Consider the following 17,886-nt stretch of genomic DNA (forward strand, 5'->3'; position numbering starts at 1 on the left):
ACTCTATTAAGGTCACATTATTTTCCCAGGTACAGAAAATCTGTCTCAAAAATAAATTTTAAATAAAACCAGAAAATCCTTTTCGTTTCTGTTTCACTTGTAATGTTGATTAAGTAAGAAAGTTAAATAAGTTCACCAAAAACATTCATTTGTATTAGAATCGTATCTTAGTTCTGCCCTAGGATGGATGATAGACTATCTATAAACAAGGGAAATGATATCGTTTTTATACAATTCTGAAAAGAGCTACGTCACCTTTGCCTCTCACTGAGACTGTCTCGGCTTTACTCCAATTGGCCATGGCTTTCAAGTCTTTCATCACTTCCATCAAGTGATTTTAATTCAAAATCAACTAGGTTCATAGCAGTTTTGTAATAGTAATTTAATAGTCTATTATTTTTGATGAGTTTAACGTTTCCTCCCCCCCCCAAAAAAAAAAAAAAAAATTAAAAACGAAAAATATAACAATTGCAGCCAAGCCTGGTCTTAATCGGTTTAATAAGGGTCAAAAGGATTCTACACGTTAAGAAGCTTACACTCAAAATTAATGATTTCTTCCTGTCTTAACGTAAAAGAGGATTAGAAGAAACCTTGCCTTCCTATCCTTTATTGGTAGACATGAGATAGGAGAACACGCCCTCATTTCCTTCCCAACCAGTAGCCAATCCGAACGTATAACCAGGTTTGCTTCAATATTCAGACGAATAAGAAATAGGACCGTGTTCCAATTTAACGTTGTTGGCGCTATGCACATTATTCATGTTATTGCCTAAAAATGAAGGATCGTTATTGCTATTTTTCACCAATTAAGACAAGCCACTGCACCAAAAAGGCACCCAAAAATGGGGCTTTATGTGGCTATAGTAGAACTTTTTTTGCTGGCCTTTGGCGTTTAGTTCTAACGAAATATTCTTTTTTTTCTCCCTTGTTTAGGTACACATCTTCTTTCAGAAATCGGAGCGCCAGACCGAGGACTGATCGTGATGCCTCAAGTGGAAGTGAACGAGAAAATAGTAACATGCTACGGTGGAGGGATCGACAGTATTTTGGTCCTCGACGTTGGCTTGAGTCTGCACTTCGTGACTCAGGATGGTTGGATAGAGAACCAAGTGCTGTTAAACAATCTGAATCGAAAATTAGTGTAAAAAAGGCCGAACCGAGCAATGTTTCCCCACTTTGGTGGTCTGATGAGGTGGAATTTTGGCCAGAGAGGGGGTATCCACATCCAGTTAAATTCACTCAAATTGCTGCCATGCATTCAGAGCTTATTGCAGTAAGCTCATCAGGTCATATATATCAGTGGCGGTGGTCGGACCCGGAACCATTCAGACATCCAGAAAATCCCATCTTACATCATCCAAGAACGGCTCTGTTGTGTCTAACTAACGAAAAAATTGTATTAATCTCTTCATCTCAAATAAGAGTCACTGTTGTTGCTGAGTCTGGTCGTATTGCAACTTGGCTTGATGATAGTGTTGTCCACGCAACAGGCACTCATCGCCTTGAGCACTCGGCAACCTCTTTTTCGGAGCTTTCTGGTTTGCGGGTATCGCAGATCCACACATCGTCCTTGTTTACTGTGGCAAAGCTTGAGAATGACGAACTATATTGGTGGGGTGTCCTTCCGTTCAATCAAAGAAATCGTCTCTGGGAACGTTACAAGACAAAAACAAAAAAGCTAGGAAGTCATAGTGGAGGAGAAATTACAAGCAATTCATTGGTCTGTATGCGAAATGGACCATTATATCATGCAGGTGCAATTGGATTCTGCATTGTGAATGGCGTTCCCAAAGTAGGCCAGCTTCTTGGCTCTGTGTGGAACATGTCTGAAACCTGCCGAGTAAAAGTTATTACACCACCTATTCCTCCTCCTTTAATCCCTGCGCCTGTTCACGACAAGAAAAGTAGTAGTACTGAAAGAGCCCCTTCTGATAAAACTGATATGCCTCCTCCCCCAAGTCCAGCTAGCAGTACTTGTAGTGAAGCCAGTTTTGCTGGATCGTATAAAAGAAAGAAAAGTCAAGTGCACAAAGAATTGGATATAAACGAAGAAGAAACTTGGCACATTAAAGATGTGGTGTTTGTCGAAGATGTGAAAAACTTGCCAGTTGGTAAAGTAGTTAAGATTGATGGTCAATATGCTGCTGTCAAATTTGCTGGAAAGGACCAGAAAGAAACTGAAGACCCAATGTCGTTGTTACTTGAATGCAGACTGATGAGGAAGGATGACCTCCAGGTTGTGAAGCCTGGGGGGCAGTCTCGTATCCCCGATTGTTTTGTCAAGTCTCCTCGTCGAATAAGTACTAGTGACCGGGGGCAGATTATTGCCTTGACTGTTGATTCTCAATGGGTCCATACAATTGTCAGAAATAAGAACCGCTTTTCTTACAATGTTTTAGACTTGAGCACTGGAAAAGTGGAGCAGGAAAATGTTCTGCCAACAGATGTTTCTGCCTTTTCTGGATTAGATCTTAAAAATGTATCCTTGCACATATGGGCAGAAGAAAACCTTCCCCTGATACTTGATGGCAACGGGACTATATTCCCAATCACTAGAGACAATACAGAGTCTTTAAGAGAACCTTCGCTTTTGGACCTTCCCCCCATTAGATGTTTTGCCTTTGGCAGTCAAAGTCTGCATGGAACTGGTAATGGAGCAGCCAAAACTCATGCTGCTTTATCGTTGTTCGTCTTTCAGTCTCTGTCGCTAATCCCGAGGATATTAACCTGTGATATTGATGGAGTTCACTCTTTGCTTCAATCTATTGAGCAAGATCAAAGTAAGTCCCCTTTTTCTTTTTTGCAATTTATTTAAGTGCATGATCACAGAATTTCTGTATGGTCGTCCAAGATTTTTGATTTTAGTCTTTGAGTCCTCCTTCACTTTGTCCTCTTATTAAGTGTGAACTTAAAAACTTACGTAATTTAAAATTGTAGCCCCGTAAAATGTGGAATCTCAAGGAAACTAGGAGTTGGCTTTTCTCAAAAAAGTTTTTTGGCCAAAACTGGATACACGAGAATCAAGATTTGGGTAAAGACTGTATAAAACGAGATATGGTTGCTAAGCCAAAGTCTTGGCTAAAAGCCAATATTGGCTCGATTATCTTGCCAAGATTGGCTAGATAAGATTGAAAAAAGCCAAAGACTGGATAAAACGAGAAGTAAGGTTTGGGTACTTAGCCAGAGACTTGGTTAAAGCCAAGAATGGCTAGATTCATCGATATTATTAGACTGGCTAAAAGCCAAAGATTATCTAGCCAAGATCGGCTAAAAGCCAAAGACTAAATAAACTGAAAATTAAGATTTGGATATCAAGGATTCTAATGCAGTAATCGTGCGTTTAGTCTTTGTGTCCTCGTTCACTTTATGGAAAAAAGTCTGTGACCCTAAATCAAGTTTTTCCTATGTTCTTGGGTTATTTGGGAACACGACTCCTGTGTCCGCTGTTAAATAATACCACAATATTCCAGCAGCTATGCATTGACAAAAAAACATTTCAACATTAACCTATCATAGGGGGAAACAACTGACTTTGGCTGCAAGTTTCATCTTGAGGGGGGTTTCAACAAGTTTCAACTTTGAGGCCAACGAAATTTAAAATCGTGGCCCCCATAATATTTGGCATCTGAAGGGTATAAGAAGCTGGTTCTTCCAAAAAAAGTTTTTTTTCGAAAATACTCAGTTGAACGTAAATTCAACATAAACCTTAAAAGCCAAAAGCATGATAAAAGCAAGTTGTTAAAGGTTTGCCTCTATATTAGTTTCATTGAGTATCTAGGAACGAGGAAGTATGTACAATAGGTTTTCAAGCTCTAAATTGATCTTACCAATCTTCAGAATTTTTTTTTTTTAGTTTATTATTTTTTTAAATAATGTTTAAATTATTTATAGGACTTAAGATATTTATTTCAAAAAATCATTATCACAAGCTCCGAAGGGCCGTATTCGGACTTCGGAGTAAAAAATATCTTAAAAAAAAAGAAAACAGGAAAACTGGCAAAGAATGCCATAAGGACAACAAAAAAAGAACAATCAGAATGTGTAATCATTCGTAAGTCAATAATTTAACTGTAAAAGGCCAGTTAAAAAATTAGAAAGATAAAAAACTGGTCAAACAGAACTAAAAATGAATAAAATAAAACACGTGTTTTAAAAAAAAACATCAAACTGACACTAAAAAAAGAGGGGGAGAGGGGAAAAAACAACGAATAAACACAAGCTAAAAAAGGGATAAAAAATATATTAAAAAAGTTAAAAGGGGCAATAAGAAAGAGAGGGGGGGGGCAAAATAATCAAATAAATGAAAGAGCTGGACAGCACTACCATCCTCAATCCGATTCCGAAATTTCTCCCATAAATGTCTATACTTATCATTGAACTTGTGAGTTTTATGTTTTACTTAGCCGATTTCTCATTTCATAACACTTTCTCTTCGTAATAAAAGTTCCGAGAATAATGAATTTTAAGGTAGTGATTTTGTTTTAATGTTCCCCTCAGCAAAGTTGATGTTTGAACCTTCTCAATAAACAAACTTCTCACCCTTTGAGCTAAGTGGGTCGTGCCCCCCCCCCCCAAAGGAACATTTCCTTATCCTCCGACCATTGACCATTGGCTTCGGAACTACGGCCTGTATGGAACCATGTGGCATGTATTGACCATTGGCCTGTATGGAACTGTGAATACAAAAGAGAATGAAGAAATTGCTCGATCGATCCACTTTTCGTGCCCCCCCCCCCCTAGAGGAACATTTTCTTATCCTCCGACCATTGACCATTGGCCTGCATGGAACTGTGAATACAAAAGGGAAATAAGAAATTGCTCGATCGAGCCACTTTCCGGAGATTAGGAGGTGTAGGTTGAAACTAAAGGAAAATAGAGCTACTCTGTAGTCTTGTCCCCCTCTATACAGAAAGATGCTTGGCTCTTTGCCCAAGCAAGTTTGGAAATATATTTAAAAGTAAAAATCAAAACTATTTATGCTTAATAGTAATAGTATATTTAATTATATTTAATAGTAAAAATATTTAACTTTATTTATTTGTATATGTCGTACTCCAACTATTTAACAGTGACGGAGCGGACAGTGTACAGAATTTTAGCTTTGATTCAAAACGTTTTAGAATAAATTTTCTATCATTTTAAAAAATCATTTCAAGAGAATCTAATCATTTTAGAATAAGTGTCTTTATTTATTTTTATAAGTAGTACTCTCACTATTTAAGAGTGATGTCCGTCAATGTACAGAATTTTCAGTTTTATATCAGAATTTTAGCTTTGATTCGAAACATTTAGAATAATTTCCTAAAAATTTCAATTTTATTTTCCTAGATTAGATTTTTTTTTTTCGAAACTAAGGCCCCGCACTTATTAAAAGCTATGGAAATTTTGATGAGTTTCTTACATAATCAGTTGATTTCAAATATAAAATAATAAATACAGCAATAGTTCATTTTCATAAAAATCTGCCAGTTCTGAAACATTTTAGTTTTTCAAGACTTATATTGTTTCGATAAAAATAAATGCCGTTTTTAACCTGTGAATAATTTTGAAATTCTTAATTTACAAATAAATATAAGTTATTTGAAGAAAAATATATAAAAAATAAAGGTAAAGGATTTGGCACTAGACTCTTAAAGTCCAAACCGGTGGTGCTTATATCCGTTTCAAAGCCCTTCAGCCAGGAAGTGCAATGGGGGGGGGGACTAGGGGCCAGCCATCCTGTGCTTTCGCACACCCTAACTGCTTACCTTCCTCAGATTTCTCCAGGCACCTATTTAGAGCTAGGTCGACTTTGGCTGATCTTACAGAGTCACGTCACTGACTCCCGTCTAAAACCAAATATCCGGCCACACCAGGAATTGAACCCCCGCCCTTCCGACAAAGGAGTCCAAATCCAGCGCGCCAACCACTCGGCTAGAAAGGAAAATATATTATTTACTATATATATTTATATGTTATATTGTACGTATATTATAGAATGTTTTTTTGAAAATATGATTGTTTTTAGGGATGGTGCAATCAGTTCTAAATGAGAGGTGTGATGGAGGAAGAACCATTCTCCATGCCTGTGTATCTTTGTGTAGTCCTTTGTCTAATAAAGATATGGATGTTGATAATCCTGGCTCTACGCCAAGCTCTCCTGCAGTTGGGACTGGTGATAGCTTGGAAACGCTTGGGTCCAGAGGGTTTAGTCTGAGGGAAATGATGAGACGTGCGGCGAGTAGCTCAAACAGGTCACCAGGTAATTCTTATTTACAGTTATTTTAATATTTATTTTATTCGATTTAACTTGTCGTTTTTATACAGTTTACTCATTTATTAAATTAAAATTGCGCGGATAGTTAATTTTTACTCATCAGGTCAATTACAGTTAGCTTCAAATGAGTTTGTTCTTGTCGGGAATTTCTATATTTTGGTTTTAATCAATTGCACATACCATACAGCCTTTGCTCTCTCGTAATAACTACTTTAGAAAATCATAAAAGCTATAAAAAAAAACTAGGCGGTATTGGTGAAATGGAACTAAAATGATTTGTGTTAAAACAAATAATTCGATCATATTGAACACACTTCATTGAAGGACATTTCTGTAAATTTTAGTTTGAAGTCGAAATTTGACGTTTACCTTCAAGAGGGAGCATTGAACCATAAATTTGTTTTTAAATGTGCCAAAAATGTTGTGGCAAAGAGCTTTTTGGGTCATTGAAACATCTAGAAATAGTGTGATCTTTGGAAAAAAAAACATTTAATTTTACTGGAATATTTGATTTCAAATTGAATTAGTCATTTTACACAAATTCATTAATATTCTGTTAGAACAGTAATGGTACTGTAGATTAAGAGTATAATCTCCCCCCCCCCTTCTATATTTATCTCAAGGCTCACTGAAAATTAGAAAATCTCAGCATTAAAAGCATTACATTTTGTAGCTTTAGACATATGAAACATGATGAATGAAACATGAAAAATTAATTGACACTGTATGTCCCGTAAAGGTACGGTAAAGTAGGGGCTAAATCCCCCCCTTACCCCTTCGATATTTATCTGAAGGCTCACTAAATGCTAGAACATCTGTGCATAAAAACGTATTCTTTAAGTATTAGGCTCATTAAACATGATGATTGAAACTTCAAGATTTAATTGATACTTCATTAGTGCATTAAAGCTACGGCAAATCAATGGGTAAATCCACTCGCTTTCCTATTCTATGTTTACCTAAAGGCGCACTGACATTTTGAAAACTTTAGGATAAAAAGTAAATTTTGAAGCTTAAGGCGCCATTCTTTCTACACTTTCTAAATACACTTTACACTTTCTGTAAATACACTTTCTTTTAGAATTAAAAAAAAAGAATCAACTGAAAGTTGAAATGAGAAACATAAAAATTTAAAACGAACAAAAATTATTACGTACATGAAGGGGGTTGCCTCCTCCTCAACACCTCGTTCTTTGCGCTAAAGTTTCTTAGTATTTTTGAAAAAATCTTCTTATTGTCCAAATTAAACAACCCTTGTGTTTCAGGAGTCGCTATTAAAGAATTGGGACAAAATTCAAACTTTAGTGTAAAGAGCGAGGTGTTAAGGAGGAGGTAGTCCCCTTCATATGCGTAATCATTTCTGTATGTTTTAAGTTAATGTTGCTCCTTGCTTTCAGCTGAAAAAACTTGTTTTTTTTGTATTTAATTTCTGATCTTTTTTTAAGTAATGCCAGGAAATCTGGCCCAGCCTCCACGGAGAAATCCTCCTCCCCACGGAAAGGGCAAACTTGAGTAATAATTTGAAGCCGTTTATTAAGTTTTACTGGAATTTTAATTCTACGACCTTTGGAATGTTTTAATTTTTTATTTTCAATTATATATTCTCTTTTTTATCTTATCAGTTTATTATTTTTATTATTCTAAATTTTGGCGTTACGTCTCATTCCCGTGAATATATCTAGGTATGCATTAACTTCTTTTTTTGTATTGTATTTGTTATTAATTTTAGGGATATCTGGACGAGAACCTGAAAATCAAGGCGGTGATGAAGAACCAATCCCAACTTTTACCTGGCCACCAGAACCATCCCCAGCTTTGGTATCTGGTGATGAGGAGGTGAATGCCAAAACTCCTTCTGGTGGTGCGTCAGTTAGTGAACCTCATAAACGGAGAGCCAATTCACTGAGTGCTCTGAGGGCAATATTTGATTGTCAAGCTCTTTCTCCACATATTCGCCAACTTTTGAGCACTAAGTAAGTGTATTTCATGCTGTCATCTTGATTTTATGGTAGGATGCAAAAAAAATCAGTATATGATTTGATGAAAGCTATTCATGCATAACTACAGAATCATGAAGTATGACAAAATTCATGGTGCTTTTGGTAAAACTCAGGGCATGATGTGTCACTAGTTAATCATTTACATAGTTTTTTATCCCTAGAGTTGTGTCTGTTGAGATTGCTGTTAAAGGAATCAACAGATGGGTTTTCAGGGACAACACCCCTCGGGATACCATTCCAAGTGGAGGTCCTGCCTTATGTAGTTGTTCTTCGAGTAATCAGTGCGGGATGTTCTGTCTTGTATCTAGTAGGCAGCGTTTGTCCCGTAGGTGGCTCTCCTGTAGCTCTCTTAGATAGATAAATTTTATTTCAAACAAATATAAACAACACAAATAAAGTCAACAGGGAGCTAAACTCGAAAGGAAGGCTAACAATTATTACAATGAGTTCAACTACACCAAAAATAAAGATAAGACAGGAAAATCTTGTCTCCTGTAGTGGGGTTCTGTCCTGTACGACCGTACCGTGTTTATGCGTATTGGCTGTAGTGGCTTGGGAAATGGCAGTGTAAATGAAATAAATCTTTGGAGGGAAGTAAATCAATATAAAGATAAATAATTGTACATTATTTTAACGGGATCATTGCATCTGTACCCCGATGATGCGTACATATTGCTTGTAGACATAGCACTAACAGCCTTTATATTGATGACGGTTTCCTTGAAATGCACATCCTCGGTGTGGGAAATGAAGAGCAGCTCGGAAACTATTGACCTTTTGTCATATGATTCTTTTATCAGAGTAATTACCTGTTTAGAACAAACTGCCTTGTCGATGGCTTCGCTCAACTGCTCATAAATAATAGTTTCTTGAAATGTACCCTTTAAGTGTAGGAGGATAGTATAAAAACTGATGTGGCCCTAAAAAAGGTTCCGCATATAATGGGAATGTTCCGCATAATGCAATTCCACATAAAGTGACAATGCTTAGTATCATAAAATGTGTGCATAAAACTAAAATGCTCTTAGTTGTACTTACAACAGGACCCAAAATCTGGTCAAAGCCACCTTGGGACTCTAAATCGGTCTTTATCGGAGTTCTTTTTTTTTGGCCACCAGGCAAATTCTTCCTAGAGGTCAGTGGGGTGAGGGTTAATGTTTTTTTTTTTTTTTTTTTTTTTTTGCAAGATATTTGATTTCAAATAGAATCTATTTTCATTTGCAACAACTTTTCGGTTGAAAAGGGTGTTAAGGTTTGGAAGCAGGGTGGCACTACTAATAATGGCATAACGAAACCACTAGCACCCTTTATATTAATGATGATTTCCTTTAGATGCCCAAACCTTTGTCTGGACAATGCAGAACAGCTTGGGCAGTATTATCCTGCTGTCAGATGATTCTTATTATTAGAGCTGCTATCACGCTTGACATAAACTGCCTAGTTGATATATACGCTCAATTGCTCGTGGAGAATAGTTTCTTGAAATACGCCTTTTAGATATAGGAAAGAAGTACAGAAATGATGCGATACAAAAAAAAGTTGTGTGTAGAATGTAAATGTTTCGAATGAAATGAAAATATTCTGCAAAGAGATTATGGCTGACTTGGCTTTTATACCTCTGAAAGCCAATTTGTAATTTTTTTTTTTATTATCAATTGCAACAGACTGTTAGTGACTACATTTGTTTTATTTTCAGAGACTCAAGTGGCAATACTCCATTTATGCAAGCAGTTGCAGCAAGGGCCTATCCTGCAGCTCTGTTAATATTGGATACAGCTGAGCGTATTACCAATAGCAGTCTATCACCTGAATTGGCGTCAGGAGAGACAAGGAAATCTTCTTTGCAAGATCTGCTTTATCCAGTAGCCAAAGGAAATGGTGATGATTCGCCACTTTATGTATTATGCAGTAATGATACTTGTAGTTTCACTTGGACTGGAGCTGAACATATTAACCAGGTTTCTAATTTTTTTATTTTCTTTTGTTGTTATTTATTTAATTGCAGCATCTGGTGTTTAAATCATAATTTGGAAAACAAAAATTTTCAAAATTTATCAAAAATTTTCAAAATTTATCAAAAATTTTCAAAAATTTTTCAAAATTTTCAGACATTCTTAATCGATGAAATCTCATTATCTTCTTTTGAAAATACTCCATAAACTTTAAAAGGTTGGCTTCCTTTGTTCTACAAACTCCATACATGGGGTAAATGCCATTCAAGCCAGTGTTTTGGGGAATATTTTCTTACTACGCCCGGCAAACTTTTTTTTTTGATCAAATGTATTGGTATATTGATTATTGATTTAAAGGCTAAAATATGTTCATCTATATATTGGGTCAACATAGTGGGAATTTACAAACAAGATGGGAGGGGTCCTGTTCAGTTTTATTATACAATTATCAACAGTCTAAACCAAAAAATAGCAATGCAAAAAACCAATGTTTTGCTTTTTATTAAGACTGTTCTATTATGTTTTGTTTTGTTTTATAACGTCAAATAATGTATTAATTTAAAGTGAAAGAATTGTCAAGGGAAGCTCTAAATACATGTTTCTATACTTGTCTGTAGTTTGATTTTTGAATGTTGCCCTTGTTCAACTGCTTTAACTGTTTTGCTGCCAGATGAAAAAATAAAGAAAATAATAATTTTAATACTCGTAAGGAATAATAGATTTCATATTAATCTAAATATTTTTTTTCTAAATAATCGTTTATTTTTCAAAACCTAGCCCTCCCTTCTGAAACGATTTTTTTCCCCCAATTTTCCCCTTAGGGATTTGGTGAGAATTGGCGTTTAAAACATAGTTGGAAGAGACAAAAATTAAATCATGTAAATGGAAGTTTTGAGCTTTTTATTTTGTGAAATTTTAATTCTTCTTTTAAAAACTTCAGAAAACTCAAACTCAATCTTCAATTGTACATTCAATTTCCACATTTAAATCTAAGAAAGGTCACCCTAACAGCTTTGCATATTTAAATAGCCTTATTATGCCAGATTCCTCATATCACATACATGTTTTTTTTTATTCATTTATAAAAGTAGTGAATACAATTAAAAAAGAGGTTTGTAACACTTTGAGAACTTTGACTAACTAAGCACTGGATCATAAGAGCGGAACATTCAGTCACTTTCACAGTCATTAAGACTGTCTTCAACAGGATCTCCTTGCAAATCTAGCTCCTCTCATTCAGACTTAGATTCTGATTCAAGTGACGATGCCTATACCGAATCCACTGAATCGACAAGTAAGTTGGAAATCCATGGTTTAACCCGTTTTATACCCAAAACACTAGAAATTTTTAGGTCATTTTCAAGGGTTCAAAAATGGCTTAACTTTGAATTTGTGAGAGAAACGATTATTATATTCGTAAAGAGTATAAAATGACAGCGAGTGGTATATTTTTCCTAAGTCAATAATATGAACACCGAAATATTTACCACTAATTACTAATTTTCTTATTTATATATTTAATATGTTATATGTATTAATATTATATTAATAATATTTTATATATTTTCGGGAATTTTTTCTAGCTACTGGTTTATTGATAAAGTTTATTGGTGTATTCATCTAAAGGCCGAAAGTTTGTTCATCCCTATTTTTGGTCAAAGTTCTGATGAAATAAAGAAAGAAAATATAAAAAATAACATGGTCAGTGTTAACACTCTGTATCGTCAATATAAATAAAAAGCCAGCCGACCACAAAGCCGACATTTAGCTGTCCAAAAAATAAAGTATTTGATCATACGTTAAAGAAAATGCATTAGCGAAGGAAAGTCTAAATACATGTGTCTAATAAGGTTTTGTTATGAATATTTTTGAATCTTGCTCTTGTGCTGTGTGGCTCACTGCTTGGCACTTGTGCTTGTACTGGCTCACTCTCAAATTTATGAAAGTGTTTTAATACTTAAAAGAATAGTGTATTCCTGTGGAGAGCCCGACAGTTTTTCGAGTGCCCTGCAATTCTGGCTAGGCCGCATGTACTCTATGAGATATCAAGATTTTGTATGATTTTCTACGCAAACTTATATATTTTTTATATGAGTGTTTTCCCCAAATTACCTCTTTTTTTCTTTTAAGATTTGATTTTCTTTTTTTAGGACATTTTTGAATGTCGCACTTGTGGTCTGACTGGTTCTCTGTGTTGTTGTACCGAATGCGCAAGGGTCTGTCATAAGGGGCATGACTGCAAATTGAAGAGAACTTCCCCTACTGCATACTGCGATTGTTGGGAAAAGTGCAAATGCAAGGCATTAATTGCTGGCAATCAAACAGTGCGATATGGGCTACTTTGTCGTTTGATATCTGACACGGATTTAGTCAGTTTACCGAACTCAAGGTATTTACCAGCTTCTCAGTTTGATTTATTTACTTATAATGTATAATTTATATCTTTTCATAGTTAGTCATTGTAAAATCTTATAAGATTTATTATAAAATTATGATTTATTATTATTATAAATTATAATTATACTACTAACAACTTACTGCAGCACCGAGCCGCCTTAGGCCGACACAGCTGCACACGCTCCTTCTCCATCCCTGTCTATGCAAAGCCCCCCTCTTTACACCCTCCCTAGGAATTCCCAATTCTCATAAACCTTTCCTTACGACATCCTCCCACCCATTCGGGGACGACCCTTGACGGTTGGCCGACAATGACGGTCTTTGGCAATCTGTCAAGCTTCATCTACAGAATATTTCCTAGCCATCTCATCCTTTCTCTCAATATAGCCTTAGAAAGCGGGATCAAACCTGTTGAATTGAACTAAAATATTTATGATTATTTATAATTAATTAGCATTAATAATATGTAATTAAATTATAATATAAATGTAACATTTATAGTAATATATATAATAATAAATAATAATTATAATTTATTATAAAAACTTATAATTATAGTTATCTTTTATGATTATATTTCATATATATTATCTATTTATATAGCTTGCCTTATAAATTTGACACATCAGCAATTCGTGCGTGACCCCTCTGAAAGCAAGAAAACACCTATGGGCATTGGTTCATAAACATCCAAACGAGCAGTGTGGGTTCTATTTTAATTTCATACATTGCAGGTTTTGTTGATTTAGTCAATTTAACCTCTTAATCGCATACAAATACTAAAAACACTCATTAATAGGTGGCGAAACAAATGGAACTAGAACAAACAAAACATTACTTAAGAATTGAAAACCAATTTCAAGTTTTCATGAGTCTTCCATCCGGAAGAACTGTTGGTTCTTCCTCTCGTGGCGCTATTTTTAATTGTGGGGGGGGGGGGTGCTGATGTGTTCGAGTGCAATGAATACTATTCAATGCGTTTAAAAGCAGTCCTGGTCACACTGGCTTCATAATTAATAATTTATTTTCTTTTATTAATTATTTCTAAATTAATTTTGTTTCTTAGTTTGATTTTTTTTTTTTTTTGATAAATTTGACAAACCGGCACTCGATTCATCTGGCCGACGAAACAAAGGGAACTAAAAAAAAAAAATACCTTTTGAGAATACTCTTTGTTTGTTTGCATTTGAGACATGGACACCTACGGAGGCCCAGAATTCATCTTCACGACTCGGGAAACATATTGCTTTTTGGTCGTCATTGACAGTTGATAAAATTTGTTTCTTTGTGTGTCAAATTTGTGTGATTTATTTAATAGCCTAAACGACGGTAAAAACAGATTCGAACCATCTGGGGAGGGGGGGGGAGAGTAACATGAAAAAGTGTATATTCACGCTGCTGTTTTTCAGGGACGTGTTTCGAGCCAATGTTGGGGTGGGAGATTCCTCTGTATGCCAGCTGAAGGATAGTTGTATCTTATATTTCTTTTCTAAAGTTTGCTCTACACTTTAAAATTGAGAAGGATCCCAAGCTGAAGACAATTAAAGTATCTCCAGAGATCGAGTCTCAAAAGAATCCAGTGTGAATTTTTCCGTTTTTTAAAATATGAAAATCTATGTTATAAGCTAAATTCTTTAAAAAGGGCAGGTTGTGTGCAGAAATTTTCATTTTTACAAAAAGGGTGGCTTTTCATAGATTTCAGAGATCATCTAAGCTGGAGTTAAAACAAGTAGATAAACTTGATCTATCCAATATGCGGGATACCATATTGTCCTATTGTTCAGGTACATAAAAGTGATTTTCAAGCAATTTAGTCGTTCGTGGTAAATTTTGCTTGTGCAAAGGTATAAAGGTTGAAAAAAATGGTACTTGTATGATCTACGCCCTACCTAATATTCTTTTAATATGTTTTTTTTGACGCTCAATCCTAATGAAATACACCTAAGTATGATAAAAATATAATACTTAAGAAGCAAATTTGGGCTATATATTTGCACATTCGGGGGGTGGGGGTAAGGTATAGCTGGTCTGCATGCCTAATGTGTTCGGCACAATTATTCTGCATATTATGTAGTAAAAATTGTTTCCTAACTTCACACTGTCCAATACATCACTTCTCTTTGTCTTATCTCACGCTAAGCTAAAATAAACTAACAAAAAAAGCGGTTCTGCAATGCGTCGATGAACGAACAACTAGAGCGGTAGGGCGTAGATCGTACAGGTACCAAAAAAATAACAATTATGGTAGTAAAAAGATATTTAAAAGTGACCGGAAAAATGTGGCATTTTATGGATATTTTTTCCAGGATAAATTTGTTGCTTAGAAACTAATTTTTGGAAATAGAAAGGACTAATACAAAAGGAATGATTTGCAAAGGCTTAACTCTGTCTTAGGTTGTTAATGTTTCCTTTTTTGTATTTTGAGCTTCATAACATTTGGTTGGCTGCTCTATTTTTCAAAAATAAACCTATTTCTACAAAAAGGCTATCTGTTGCCAGAAAAATCTTGTGCTATGTCTTTTTTTGAAAATTTTCATGCAACAATAGCGATAACCAAAATTTTTTGAATTCACGTTAAGAAGTTCAAATGAGTGCACTAATTTGATACCAAAAATTTAATGCTGATTATTGTAAGTGTATTTTTTTATGTGTCAAAGTAAGTAGCAAAAAAGAACATATACCAGTAACTGATGCTTTTTTTTGCAGAGGTGAGAACATTCTTCTATTTCTTGTGCAAACTGTTGGCCGACAATTGACAGAACAGAGACAGTACCGTCCATCGCGCTCAAGAAGCTCAAGGAAAAATGCGATTGGGGATGCTGACCTTGATGTACCCGATCACGACTTAGAACCGCCTCGATTTGCCAAACGTGCTTTGGAAAGACTGCTTGGAGAATGGACTGCTGTCAGCTCTATGTTAAAAAGTGGTATGTTTTCACCCTTTTCGCCCCATGTTTATTCTACCTGTTTTATTCTTTTCGCCATTATAATTCCTATTTTGAAATTTCCTCGGGGTTTAACTTTACCGTTTTTGATTGACCCTTGTCAATGAGTTGTCCTACTACTCACCTCCCTTTCTATTGTCTCATGATTTTCTGAGTATCTGCAACTTTTTAAGTGAAACTTTTTTCAATAGCCTCCCTAGCCCACTATGTAAACCCTCTATCGTTAGAAATGGCCGTGGCGTCATCGAATTCTACATAATAATCAGGGTGAAATTAGTTTCGGCTTTAGCTGAACACATTTTCTATCACCCTGATCATTATGTATAATTCGATGATGCCATAGCCATTTCTAATGATAGAGGGTTTATACTGTGGGCTAAGGAGGCTATTGAAAAAAAAAACATATATTGCTAACAGCTCAATAAATAGAGATACGGGTAATTTGGATATTGATATATAACAGTCTTCTTAAAAGTGAACCAGTAGTTAATGAGGGTAAAAAGGTTTTATCACCTTATTATATATAATATTATATATAATAATATAATATATATAATATGGTGATTTATCAAAATCACCAGGGGACTGGATTAAATACAAGACCTGGGAGAATTGCAGCAATAGTAGCAAACAATAGGATTATTTCACAACAGAATAATTAACTTCTTGTTCATTTTATTTTATCCATTTGTTTTGGTGTTCTGATTGAAGCAACTCTATTAGCTTTTGTGACCTATAAAATCAGCAGAGACAGTTGTAGATATCGATTTTGGTTGTTTTTATTTCTTGATTTAGGATTTTATTTGTTTTTAGGCTATTTTAGTTTTTATCTTTTTTGTATCGGCGTTAAAGATACCTTGTTTTCATACAGGTGAAATATCCGCGCCGTTTTAGTTCTTTTCTTTCTACCGGCCGTAGTCCCGTTTGTTTGTTCATCGTTGAGGTTTCTCTTTTTGTTGCTTTTGTCAAATTCTTCTAAATTCAAATATACGATCGATATTCATGTGTGGGGGGAACTTTCTGCGGAGGGGGAGTTTTCCGCAGAAGGGGAATTCCACGGGGGAATATTCCTCGAATTTCATTTCTTTTAAGATTGCAGCACCGTAACGGGTAAGTAAGTAAGTAACAATGGGTTTATTTAAAAAAAAAAAAAAATATATATATACATCATCGATTCCCTGAAGCAATGCTTGTGCGGGAGAAAACCCACCTAATAAATCAAAAAACCAAGAAACCAAAAAAGAAAAAAAAAACAAAAAAGAAAAAAAAAAGAAATAGAAAAAAAAAAAAAAAAAAAACAAAATTAGAGCGCAAATTACCGGACCCCAAAACCAACGAACCACCAAAAAAAACCCCAAAAAAATAAAAAAATTATAATCATATTCAGCTGCAACTAAACCCTCCTCAAAAACAAAACTTAAGTGGCGTGGAATAATCCATTCAAAATATACACATCAAAACAATGGTTCTTTAGCGACTTACGAAAATCCTGCAAACCCCCAACATTCCTCAAATCCTCTAGTATAAGCTAGTATAATAATTAACAATAATTATTTTATAAGCCAAACAATGCCATACGATACAGCATTCGATAAAAACACTTCACGAGATAATTATTGTCTGTCCCAAGGCCCAATTAATATTTTCTTAGAAACTGACTTGAAATTTAGTGAGTAATAAAAGGATATGCTAAAACTGAACAGTTGTTTGATCTTATACGATTATAATTCGTTTGTTCTCAAGTTGAAGGTAGAAACAAATTTGTATATTCTACTTGCTTAAAAAAATTGTAATCAATTGGGTGACAAGCTTATGCAGTGTGCTCAGGCTTGTGCACTTTGAATATTATGCTTGTGTACATTAGACAAGCTTTATGTACTATCATCTGAAGATGACAATACATGACAGATGTGCTGATGATCTCTACCATTCCAGGAAGCAGTCCCCATAGTTTGCCTCTTTTCACTACCATTCAAAGTACTTTTAATATTGGGTGATTACGAATTTTCTATTTTCAGGTGTGAAAGAAGAAAGGTTGACTTCAAATTCAGCAATAGCAGATGATGCAGCTTATTTGGAAAGTCAGGCCGGTAGCTCACAGCTGGATAAGTTTACACATTGTCTTCTCGTCAAGTGTCCAATTGAGCTCCTGGAAATACTTTTGAATACCATGATTAGAGAACTTCAGATGTCTGGGAAACCCGGTAAGTTTCTCCCTTTTTTGGTGAATTTCTGTGAATAAAAAAATCCCTGGGATTGGTTTAAAGAAACCCCTCCTCTCCTTATATCAGTTTGCAGGATTCCTTCCTTCTACCTCCCTCTCCTTTTATACGACA

At 35.1% G+C, this 17,886-nt stretch overlaps 1 protein-coding gene across 2 annotated transcripts in view; it reads left to right on the forward strand.

Annotated features, from left to right (window-relative positions):
- The window catches only part of hyd (E3 ubiquitin-protein ligase hyd), an 83,786-nt gene that overhangs the window by 29,659 nt on the left and 36,241 nt on the right, over positions 1 to 17,886 (forward strand). The window contains exons 5-11 of one of the 2 annotated variants that reach the window (XM_089089924.1): positions 934 to 2,780; positions 6,008 to 6,241; positions 7,986 to 8,229; positions 9,953 to 10,214; positions 12,359 to 12,597; positions 15,312 to 15,532; positions 17,569 to 17,754. In XM_089089924.1, the coding sequence (XP_088946050.1) occupies positions 934 to 2,780; positions 6,008 to 6,241; positions 7,986 to 8,229; positions 9,953 to 10,214; positions 12,359 to 12,597; positions 15,312 to 15,532; positions 17,569 to 17,754 (3,233 nt within the window). The remainder of the gene's footprint in view (positions 1 to 933; positions 2,781 to 6,007; positions 6,242 to 7,985; positions 8,230 to 9,952; positions 10,215 to 12,358; positions 12,598 to 15,311; positions 15,533 to 17,568; positions 17,755 to 17,886) is intronic. The other variant, XM_089089925.1, reaches the window with a different exon arrangement.

The sequence above is a fragment of the Artemia sp. Qi Xiang Cuo genome, chromosome 5 (assembly GCF_049724085.1).
Source record: "Artemia sp. Qi Xiang Cuo chromosome 5, ASM4972408v1, whole genome shotgun sequence".
NCBI classification, from domain to species: domain Eukaryota; kingdom Metazoa; phylum Arthropoda; class Branchiopoda; order Anostraca; family Artemiidae; genus Artemia; species Artemia sp. Qi Xiang Cuo.